The sequence below is a fragment of the Sphaeramia orbicularis genome, chromosome 5 (genome assembly GCF_902148855.1).
Source record: "Sphaeramia orbicularis chromosome 5, fSphaOr1.1, whole genome shotgun sequence".
Lineage (NCBI taxonomy): Eukaryota > Metazoa > Chordata > Actinopteri > Kurtiformes > Apogonidae > Sphaeramia > Sphaeramia orbicularis.
The window spans coordinates 31,927,559-31,939,473 of NC_043961.1; the positions used below are offsets into that span (position 1 = coordinate 31,927,559).

Genomic DNA, 11,915 nt, shown 5'->3' on the forward strand with positions numbered 1-11,915 from the left:
TTGTCACACTGGAAAAAATTGAAAATTAGCAACGTTTATCAGTTCATTTACACTGCAGCTTTTGGAATTAATTGATTGATCACTGTGTGTACTCTTGTTGAGCTTTCTCGAAGAGTGCAGAATAGCCGCATGTAGGTAAGCTTCAGCAACAGCCAGATGATTGAGTTGAACAAACGCGCCTTAGCTAGCGTTAGCATTGATGTAATGTAGGTTAGCATTAGCTCCGTGAATGTTACACCTACACAATTCGATTGTTATCTGGTAAACGACAGCTCACAAAACAGCAGGCGTGGAGGAAATCGTGTTTCCTAGTACACCCACTTACAATTAGGTATCAGGTTTTGTTACCAACGTAGAGCAATGGTCGTTGCATGTTTTTCACGTCTGAAATATACGTTTATTGTTGTGTAGTCAGCTAGCACATAGGTCTGCTAACTCTGCGGGGAAACAATAGTGTTTACATGCATTCATTTAGGTATGTCAATAGGTCAGAAGATGTTGACGTTTATACGAAATAATAATGATGATAACATAGTATGAGAATGGCGGGAGGAGGTAGCTTTGTGCTAGTTGCTAGCTGCCTGAGCCTCGGCTCGAAGCCCTTGGGTGAAATGACTCCCATGGGTCACGTCATTTGTAACGTCAACCATCAGTTATAAGCTTACACTTGCTCTGACCAATACATCATATATAATCTGTGAACCCATTCAGTGTATATCAAATAATTGTGCATAAGAAGAAGAGCTGTCTATCCTCCACTTAAATAGAATAACAATTTTAAGTGTTTTGGGAAAGAAACAAAGTCTTCATCATATTATAGTTTTTCGACATATAGTCATCTTTCTTTTTCGCTCTTTGTACAGATTGAAAGTAACCTCCATTCTGGTTTACAGAGTCACTGAGGCTGCTGAACCGGCAATATTTTTAATTGGAGTCCCATCACTGGGTCTTTATGATTAAAAATAATACCTTCTGCCCATCAGTGCCATAGGGTTGCTATTACTTTCAGCTTACCTTTTAAAAGTTTAAATATCCAATAATAACTGTTAGTCATTAGTAAACATATTCACCAGTTACCTGCTTCTTTCCTGTCACACTCCCCTGCAATCATTTCAAACACACATCCTAAAAGTAGGATGTAGTTCTTAAATTAGTAGATGGGTAAAAGGTAGTCATGGGCACATTTTTTATTTAAATGCTGTATCAACTGTTGTTTTAGAGCTCCTGATGAAGGTGTGTAGGTAATACTCTCAGTGCCCTGCAAGACGCCATGTCTGAAGAGGCGCATTCAGAAAGTGACTTGGAGGCTAGCTTTAACAGTGAAGAGGAAGATTTTGAAAATGAGGAAGAGGAGGACATTGATGACATGGAGGAAGATGAAGATGAAAACGATGGAGATGATGAAGATGACAGTGTTGGTAAGTTTGAAGAGTATTGGCTGCTTGTTCTATCAATGTAGCTGAAATAAGAAACCTAGATTTGTTACCAGGAATGAAATATGCATATGAAATACTGTAGCTGAATCTATAATTTGATGTATGTTTGTGTCAGTACTACTCAGCCTTATTGTTTAACTAACTGATCAGGACTTCTTTTTCAAGAACGGCCTATGAGTGCCCAGAGCCACCCAGAAACAGCCCAGGATGGTAGGAACTCCACTTCACCCACTTCTGGAGAACCTTCCTCTGAGCCTTCGTCTCAGCCTGCATCCCGGCCATCCTCCAGGCCTCCCTCCAGACCTGCGTCTAGGTCCCAGCCTCCAGAAAGTCCACAGAACTCAAATCAGAGCAAGCCCAGCAAAACAAAGAAACAGAAAGCTTCTAAGTTAACCAAAATGAAGTCTTCAAAAGGTTCCAAACCTTCCAAGCCATCGAAGCCAGCACACATGAGGAAGAATATTAGGTACATTCATCTGGAAGAAGCTTTATATATCTATATCTATATAAGATAAGATAAGATAAGATATTCCTTTATTGATCCCACAATGGGGAAATTCACAGTGTTAACAGCAGCATAGAAACATACACATAGACATACACATTCACGTAAAATAGTCATATAAATTTGAATAAAAGAAAGAAGTGTTTAAAAAAGGAGAGTGCATATAGACATATATATATATATATATATATATATATATATATATATATATATATATATATATGTCTATTTCTATCTACCTATCTATCTATCTATCTATCTATCTATCTATCTATGACATATTTTCCATTGACTTGTCTATTTAACCTGGCCTTTCTTCCTCTGCCTGCAGAAAACTGCTAAAAGAAGACCAGCTGGAGGCTGGGACCAAGGCTGCTCAACAGGAAGAGATGGAGAGGCGAAAACGTCTGGAGCAGCAGAGAAAAGACTTTCCTGCTCCAGCCCCAATCATTCCAGAGTCTCAACTAGGTGATTGTCTATGTATTAGCAAAGCTGCACCTCTAAGTGGTCATTTCTTTTCATATTTCTTTGATATTTTTTGCCTCCCAACATAACTTTCCTTTTCTGTTTCCATGTATACAATAGTGGACAGTTCTTCGATTTTAGGAGAAGTATCTCATTTGGTCCCTGCTCTCCTGAGTAAGCAGGATGTGATCTGTCTGGACAGCAGTGGTGATGAAAATGAAACAATAGAGTCCAAGTTGCCTACACTGGCCACTAGAGATGGTAAGTAAGAGCATCTTTGAAAGTATAGCACTTGTTGGTAAGTGATTCCAAACAAGGTGAGATTTGAGCAGGATCTCAGGATCTCTTAATTCACCATCATACCGTAGATGTAATTGAGCTGAGTTCTGGGGATGAGGATGCTCTGCAGATAAGCAGTGAGTCTGCTGATGAAGATGCTGATGCTGCTGCCGGTTCAGAGGAAAGCAGCGGGGCACACATCAATGATGCTCTGAACCTACCTGATGCCCAGGGTCAAGTGCTGGTTAATATCAATCATCCTGCAGAGGAAAAAGATATCTATCTTGCTCCACAACTGGCAAGGGCAGTCAAACCACATCAGGTATTCTCGCCATCTAAAAAAAAAAAAAAGATGCTCAGAATTTTGCAAAGTTCACTGTCAATCACAACACTGTTTATTTCATGTACTTTAGAGTTCTACTTGTTTCCTAAAAAAAGCTTCTCTTTTTTCTTGTCTAAGATTGGGGGAATCCGATTTCTCTATGATAACCTCATTGAGTCTCTGGAGCGTTATAAGACCAGCAGTGGCTTTGGTTGCATCCTTGCTCACAGTATGGGTTTGGGCAAGACACTACAGGTCATTTCCTTCATTGACATCTTACTGAGGAATACTGAAGCTCACACTGTGCTGGCCATTGTCCCTGTGAGTAAATGCTATACAATGGTGTACAGTGTTCTTTAGAGAAAGAAGATACTCACATTTGATTAAATCAGTGATGTATTGTGATCAAATTAAACTCATTTATTTTACTTCCTTTCATTAGGTGAACACACTTCAGAACTGGATGACTGAGTTTAACCTCTGGCTGCCTTCACAAGAAGCCCTTTCCCCTGACATTGACCCCACTCTAGTCACAGGACGGACTTTCAAAGTTCACATTCTCAACGATGAGCACAAGTGTGTAACATCCTGCAGTGTTCGCATTGTCAGGTGTGCTATCAAACGGACAGTATAGGTTGTTAATCCTGTTGTTTTTGTGGTCTGCAGGACAACACTGGCCAGGGCCAAGGTTGTGGAGGACTGGTCCAAAGATGGAGGTGTGTTGCTCATGGGTTATGAAATGTACCGACTGTTGTCCATGAAGAAGAGCTTTGTTATGGGAAAGAAGAGGAAATCGAAGAAACCTGTTGGGCCAATTATTATTGACCTGGATGAGGAAGATAGACAACAAGAGCTTATGAAAGGTCAGTAAATGTTGAAGCTAGGGAAGTAATGCTAATTTTGGGGTTCCTTGGGTCCTTACAATCTAAAATCCAATAATCTAAAGTTTAGTCCATAACATTTAAATATTATTATGATCATTCTTAAAAAACCCAAAAACCTGCCATCATCCAATATTGTTCTGTGTAATGAAATAGATTTTAGTTGCATTCATAATCATCTAAAAAGTTATTCAAAAGCCTAAATTTTACTTTTTGATTTGAATGTATATATCCTTTACTTCATTGTCACTGTCTGACTTTTTCTGTGCAGGTATTGAAAAGGCAATTGCGCGGCCTGGCCCAGATGTGGTCATTTGTGACGAGGGCCACCGAATTAAGAACTACCATGCTAGCACATCACAGGCCCTAAAAAACATTAGGTCACGACGGAGAGTAGTTCTCACTGGTTACCCATTGCAGAACAACCTTATTGAATACTGGTGCATGGTGGACTTTGTTCGGCCTGACTTTTTAGGCACACGTCAAGAGTTTAGCAACATGTTTGAGCGGCCCATTCTGAATGGGCAGTGCATGGACAGCACTCCTCAAGATGTGCGCCTAATGCGTTACCGAAGCCATGTTCTGCACAGTCTGCTGGAGGGTTTTGTCCAGAGGTGAGTTCTCTGTCATCACATGATGTAGAAATTTGACTAAATCAAAGGAGGACTGCAGAACTCAGTAAAGTCTCTTTTATCTTGTCTGGTTGCAGACGAGGTCACGACGTGCTGCGGGACCAGCTTCCCTCTAAGGAGGAACATGTTATTTTGGTGAGGCTTTCTCCCATTCAGAGGGCGCTGTATACTGAGTTCATGAAACGCTTCAGAGAAGCAGGAAACACTGGCTGGCTTGGTCTCAACCCACTCAAAGCCTTCTGTGTATGCTGCAAGGTGAGACTGCCTTTTGTTTCCTTGCTGTTAGCTATGACCATGTGGCGCAGTGGCATTACAAACCCGCTCTTTTTTTATTTGGTGAGCCCTTTTTGTTTTCTGATTCCTTTCAGATATGGAACCACCCAGATGTCCTTTATGAGGCCCTGCAGAAAGAGAACCAATCAAATGAGCAAGACCTGGACCTCGATGACATTACTTCGGCGAGTAACCCCCGCCCTGCACCCAGTGCTGGCCTTAAGGCTAAAGTTGCCGACTCAAGCAACAGCAAAGTCAACAGCACACTACCGCCACTCAATCCCTCTCAAGATCGAGCCAATCAGGTCATCACATATGAGTGGGTATGTCATGACTCCTTGTGAACAGAGAGATTTGTCTTTTTAGCACTGACTGCACTGAAAACCTTCTCATAGCTTCAGCTACATGTAGCTGATTCTACACAAACTAACCTCGACCCTAACAGCTTTTTACATATCAAATGATCAAACTGAGAAAATACACCATTTTAAGAAAAATATAAGGTATTTTGGAATTTGATGGCAGTAACAAGTCTCCAAATAGTTTGGACAAGGCCATTTTTACCATTGTGAAACATCTCCTTTATAACAACAATCCATAAACATCTGGGAATTAAGAGGAATTGCGGTGGTTTTTGGAGAGAAATTGTGTTCCCCTCTTGTCTGATATAGATTACTAGCTGCTTAGCAGTCTTGGATCTTCTTGGTCATATATTCATGATATGACAATTGTTATCAGTTATTGGAAGGTCTGGAAAGCAGATGGGCCAGTCCAGTACCCAGACTCTTTTTACTATGAATTCATCCTCTTGGAATAGATGCAGGTTACCATTGTCTTGTTGAAATATGCAAAGGCACCCTGGAAAAAAAAGAAACATTATTTACATGGGAGCATATGTTGCTCTAAAAATTTTATAGTGGTGCTTCTATGAAACTGGTGCCTAAAAGCTGGACAGAGGGGCAAAAAAGATGTAGATTAATGTTATGAAGCAAGTTTGGAAGCACTTTGGATCTATTTTGAAAATAAATATTTACCAAGATAAAAGAAAAACTAGTTTCAGATATAACACATTTTTATTTGACACGTGCATACAAAAATCCACATGTAACATGGACACCAGGTTTCTATAATGAACTCCCCCGTCTTCGTCTATCAGGTTTTTTCCCAATACTCACACTATTACACAAGGCAAATCCACGGACAAATCAGTGATATGAGTTTCCCCTAAAATTATGACTAGTCAGTAATTCAGCAGTGCACAGATGATTCTGCATGCAGTGATTACCCTGATGTAACCAAGGTAAAAAGGACACGAAAATTACACACTAATATTTTTTAGAATATTTTTTTAATTCTCTCACTGGTACATTTTGCGAACTGAAGTAAATAGGCAAGGCAGAGCGTTTCACAAAAATGACCACTGTTGCAAAATTACTCGTGATTTATTTGTGTTTAAATGGGCAGGTTCTGCATGTACAGCAACTGGACATGGTAGGTTACATGTGAAACCTGGAATGAGACTGATGATTCATGAAAAACCTGCATGTCTAGATTAGAAAAACCACCAGGATTGTGAAATTTAACACAGTGTCTTTATTTAGAGCAGTGTACAAGACCATTTCAAGCCATGTTTTCAAGATCAAATGCAGTGACACCTAGGTAGCTTTTCCTGTCCCAATTTTGGTCCTATGTTTGGCCCCAATATTTTATTAAAAATTCCTTATTTTTGGGTTGGCTCATAGCAAGAGAAAAAAAAATAGTCTTGCATTTATCTGTGGTCATCATTAGGTACGTCCTGGGGGGAAATATGTGTAAATTTCTCTTTTATTATTGGGTCTAAGAAGCTGGCAAAGTGCCAGGTACCAAAATGAACCCAGTTTCATGTATAGACACATATGCCTTTCAGCAGTGGTGGAGTTTTTCCAGATGTGTAAGCTGCTCATTCCAAAGGCACTAATGGAACCCCATACCATCACAGAGGCAGGCTTTTGAACTGAGCTGGGGAGGATGCGGCGCCCCTGGTTTCCAAAAATAATTTCAAATGTTGAATTGTCTGACCACAGAACAGTTTCACACTTTGGCTCAGTCCATTTTAAATGAACTTTGGTTAAGAGAAGATGGCAGTGTTTCTGGATCATCTTCACATATGGCGTCCTCTTTGTACAATAGAGTTTAACCCGTATTTGTGGATAGTACAGTGAACTGGCACAGACGATGGTTTAGAGAAGTGTTCCTGAGTCCATGTAGTGGTTTCCATTACAGAATCATATCTGGTTTTAATGCATTGGTGCCTGAGGGTCTGAAGATCACAGCATCCATTATGTATTTTCTGTCTTGTCCTTTGCACACAGAAAATTCTCCACATTCGTGGAATCTTTTGATAATATCCTGCCCTATAGATGAGATGAGGTGATACTCAAAGTCTTCACAACTTTACATTGAGGAACATTATTTTGAAATTGCTCTTAGATTTATAGATGCAGTTTATCACACATTGATGAACCTCTACCCATTTTTATTTCTGAGAGACACTGCCTCTCTAAGATACTTTTTATTCACTGTCATGTTTTTGACCTGTGGTCAGTGAATCTAGTTAGTTGTAAAATGTTCCTCCAGCTGTTTATTTTTGGTAACATCTTTTTTCCAGCCTTCTCTTGCCACTGTCCCAACTTTATAGAGATGTGTCACTACCATCAAATTCAGAATTACATCCTTTTTTTCTTCAAATAGTAAACTGTGTCATTTTAAACATTTGATATGTTTTCTATGTCCTGAAGAAAATATTGGTTGTCGTTGTTGCACTGCTTTCTTTTACATTGTATGGTGGGGGTTTTTTTGGAATCAGGGTTTTAGTAAAATATACTTCATTTACACCACACAGCCAACTTTATGTTTTCCTTTAGAATTAATTACTTACCAGCATTTTTTGGGATGTCTTAGGCGAAGGACATAATGTTCAACTACCAAACAGGAGTTCTGGAAAACTCTGCTAAGATGGTTCTTCTCTTCCATTTGATCGACGAGAGTGTGAGAAGAAGAGACAAGATTTTGGTCTTCAGGTAATTCTTTGTGTAATCTACAAAATGTCACATTAAACACAAATCCACTGTTAAGCAGCTTATACAAGGGCTAGACTGACATGCAGTTCCGCTAATTAATCTGCTTTTTTGGGAGCTTTCAAAGCTTTTTGCAGTCAATTAGATAACAGGAGGTTAGAAAGATGACATAACAAGGAGCAGAAAACCTAAGTAGGAATTTTACTCTCAAAATAGTGACATAAAAAAACACAATTTAATCTTGATTTAGAGTTACAGTCCTTTATTTTACCACTTTTTTTTTTTTTTTTCAAACTGAAGCTCATCCATTATTTTCTGTTTTCTCTGTTTCCTCACCAGTCAAAGCTTGTCCACCCTGACAGTTATTGAGGACTTCTTATCAAAGAGACCCATGCCAACAGACATCACCACCTCTGACACTCAGAACCCAAACTGGGTTCGCAACCTCAATTACTACAGTGAGTCATCCAATCTATGTTCTCCCCACAAGCGAGTGTGCAGGATTTGTGGTCTTTAACACTAAAGTGTAACATATGAAAGTGTTTATTGATTTATTGCAGTACGGATGTTTAGGGGAAATCGATTTGCCATTTGAAATAGTCTTTTATATATTATTCCACCTGGATTGCTCAATTCCCTCTTTCATTTTGCTAGTTTTCCCCAAAGAGAAAGGACTCTTCTATCACTTTACCATCACTTAGATCTAGCATGGATATTCAGTGAAACATTGCCAAGATAAACTACACTTAATTGTGCTGCAAGTTTCATTGTATTCAAATGCTTGAGTGAAAACATGATGTATGTCTGTCTAAAGGACTGGATGGGAGTACATCAGCCTCAGAAAGAGAGCGACTTATCAATCAGTTTAATGATCCAGAGAACAACACAGCTTGGGTCTTCCTCCTGTCAACCAGGTAAGAACCTCGGTTCTTGTTTTTTCTTCTGTTGTTTTTCACACTTCCTCCACACACTGACTGGAACATGATAACCATAATGTGTTTCTCTCAGGGCGGGCTGCTTGGGTGTTAATCTGATCGGGGCCAATCGTGTCGTTGTGTTTGATGCCTCCTGGAACCCTTGTCATGATGCCCAAGCAGTGTGTAGGGTGTACCGTTACGGTCAGAAGAAACCCTGCTGCATTTACCGCCTTGTCTGTGACTTCACCTTGGAAAAGAAGATCTATGACAGACAAGTCTCAAAACAGGGAATGTCTGGTAAGACACTGTGCATCAGCCTGTTGTCTCCAAATAGAATCACCATCCTACAGTTGTGTGCCTCTGCTAACCAGCCAATTTTCAATTTAAGTCCATGGCTGTTCAATCTCCTATGATGTGAAATATAATGAAATTTAACCCCTTGTAACTGTTGTCACAAATTTGCCTCAGTATTCCAGGGTTTATATGTTTTTGTTGCTCAACACTATTTTTGAATATACATATACATATGCCATATCAGTAATGGCTGATTTCATGACATTCTACAAATTTTTTGATTAATTTGTATCAAAGCTAAATTTATATCCATCTCACAATTATGCCTTATGTTACTATTTTGCATATTTATTGTATGTGCAATATTCAAACAAACTCAGTATATTGAAACATTCTCTCCACTTAATTTAGCATCTGCATCACAACAACAATACATATAATTATTTTTTTTTATATATTGTAAATGTAGACACTAAGATGTTAATAAAAGATGTGTATTTTTGGTGAAATGGAAGTTATCGCTATATTGACATGTATGATTCCAGTGAATAATCTTAAGTGAGAAAAGTGTTTTTGCACTGTGTTAAAGTTGACTTTTGCGATAGTAAACATCCTCATGTCATCATTTAATCTCATCTAATATTTGTGCCAAATTGGGCTGTGTTAATTTCTGACTTCTGGGCAAAATATGTACTCACAAGGTCACTGCAATCTTGACAATTGACCGAAAAAATTTTAGCATCTCATCCTGGAGTCTGTGTTTGTGCCAAATTTGAAGAAAGTCCATCAAGGATATGAAAATGGGATGTACAAACAAGCAACCCATCACTCACGATAAATTGTCAGTTTACCCAAATCTTACACTTCGGGAGGATAGAAATCTACCACTATATGCTTTGATGGCACATTTTCTTATTTTACCATTATATTACAAGTATTACTTTATCCAAATTAAAATGTATAGGATGGAATACAGAATCATTATTAATCCATTTCCCAAGCTCAGTAATGACTTTAACCTAACATTTACCTAAATGTATTAAGTTTAACATTGTGTGTTTGTGTGATTTAAGATCGAGTGGTTGACGACCTGAACCCAGTGCTCAACTTCACTCGTAAGGAAGTGGAGTCATTGCTGCACTTTGTAGAGGAGGAGCACGTGGACGGTAAAATATCCATGGACTCCACAGTGGATTTTGAGCCAGTGATGCAGCAGGCCTGTCAGCTTTACCCACACCTCATAACTAAGGTACAGTTACATGATAAGTGGAGCGCAACTCTGTTCAAGTCTGTAATTCAACACAAGTCCTGCAGTAGTTTAAAATAGAATTGACTTTTCTGTCCTCCTCGATGGTTACTCATATTAGAAAGTTTGGATGTTGTACTGTATATGTCCTTCATTTCAATGACATGATAATGGATTTTAGTCCCTACTTCAGTCCGAACACCCTGTTGTATGACTTTGCATTCCGAAAGTATGCTGTAATACACCTGTACTTTTAAAACCTCAGTAACCTAAATAATAATTTTAAAAAAAATTGTACTTATGTCTTCATTTGTTTCCCCATTTTGCATCTGTGTCAATAGAAACCTTTCCAACATGAGTCTCTGTTAGTGGACCGCAAGGAGTCAAAACTGACCAAGGCAGAAAAGAGAGCTGCAAAAAAGAGCTATGAGGATGAGAAACGAGCCTCTGTGCCTTATTCTCGTCCCTCATATGCACCATATTACCCAACCAGTGATCAGCAACTCACAAACATACCAGCATTTAACCAACGCAGCTGGTGAGTTTCAAACCATATATTTATACCTGATATTCTGGCTCTGTCATTGAACTGTTTTTGTATTTTTTTGTGGTTAATAAATACTAATAGTTTCTCCCCTCCGAGCTTTTGTGCTGACCAATTCGGCTGGTTTGCTACAACTACAGATGAGCCAGCAGTATTCTGATATTTAATGGTGAAATGTATTAAAATTTCACTTGCACCAAAAATGTTCATATGTTGCTCCAGGGCCAGCCTTTCTGGTAAACTTGAAATCACCATCCCGCCCTCGAAATGAAAGCTCTGTATAGTATGTGTGTAATCATCTCATGGGTTTTGCTCTCATCTTTCCAGGCGTCCAATGGTACGGCCAGATGACAAGCCTGTGGCAAGTGTCAGGCCAATCCAGTCAACTCCAATCCCCATGATGCCTCGCCAGGTTGGCATGGGCATTCCTGGCTCCAGCTCTGCTGGCAGTCTTCCTGTCAACTTCCTGCAGAAAGCTGGAGTTTATGTACAGAGAATTGTGACCACAACTGGTAAAGTTTAAAATTGCTGAGTGCTTAATCATCAAAAAATGTATAGTTTCCTCTAAAATGTTACTTGTTGTATTTATTTAACCAATAAATATATATCATCTGATAGCTATTGTATCCCAAAACATGTGGATGAACAGATAATATCAGACATTAACATGGGCCATTTTGTCTGGATACAGACATTGTTATTCCAGGAGCTAACAGCACTACTGATGTTCAAGCACGAATCAGTGCAGGAGAGAGCATCCATGTTATAAGAGGATCTAAAGGTATTGGCAGCAGTACAATAACTCCTCAGCACAAACATTTGTAAACCATTCTACCACTTATTTTGTCTATTTTTTATTTTTTTCCATGATAGGTACCTATATCAGGACAAATGACGGAAGGATTTTTGCTATTCGATCTGGAAAGATCAGTAGACCTGCAGTTGGAGGCTCTGCTGCTTCTAGAGGTAGTTTAATATTTGTTATTCTTGATTCCTCCTGTGTATTTTTCCATTCAGCCATTGAAACAACTAGATGCATTCTTCTGCTCTTAAAATGTGTTAATT

At 39.1% G+C, this 11,915-nt stretch overlaps 1 protein-coding gene across 2 annotated transcripts in view; it reads left to right on the plus strand.

Annotated features, from left to right (window-relative positions):
* The window catches only part of rad54l2 (RAD54 like 2), a 15,045-nt gene continuing 3,130 nt past the window's right edge, over positions 1-11,915 (plus strand). Inside the window, exons 1-21 of one of the 2 annotated variants that reach the window (XM_030133576.1) lie at positions 1-135; positions 1,220-1,418; positions 1,602-1,902; positions 2,273-2,409; positions 2,527-2,667; positions 2,775-3,007; positions 3,146-3,328; positions 3,450-3,583; positions 3,674-3,870; positions 4,160-4,502; positions 4,598-4,775; positions 4,889-5,116; positions 7,734-7,852; positions 8,189-8,307; positions 8,664-8,763; positions 8,858-9,063; positions 10,134-10,309; positions 10,648-10,844; positions 11,178-11,362; positions 11,542-11,631; positions 11,724-11,816. In XM_030133576.1, coding sequence (XP_029989436.1) covers positions 1,271-1,418; positions 1,602-1,902; positions 2,273-2,409; positions 2,527-2,667; positions 2,775-3,007; positions 3,146-3,328; positions 3,450-3,583; positions 3,674-3,870; positions 4,160-4,502; positions 4,598-4,775; positions 4,889-5,116; positions 7,734-7,852; positions 8,189-8,307; positions 8,664-8,763; positions 8,858-9,063; positions 10,134-10,309; positions 10,648-10,844; positions 11,178-11,362; positions 11,542-11,631; positions 11,724-11,816 — 3,508 coding nt within the window. In that variant the 5' untranslated portion in view covers positions 1-135; positions 1,220-1,270. The remainder of the gene's footprint in view (positions 136-1,219; positions 1,419-1,601; positions 1,903-2,272; positions 2,410-2,526; positions 2,668-2,774; positions 3,008-3,145; positions 3,329-3,449; positions 3,584-3,673; positions 3,871-4,159; positions 4,503-4,597; positions 4,776-4,888; positions 5,117-7,733; positions 7,853-8,188; positions 8,308-8,663; positions 8,764-8,857; positions 9,064-10,133; positions 10,310-10,647; positions 10,845-11,177; positions 11,363-11,541; positions 11,632-11,723; positions 11,817-11,915) is intronic. The other variant, XM_030133577.1, reaches the window with a different exon arrangement.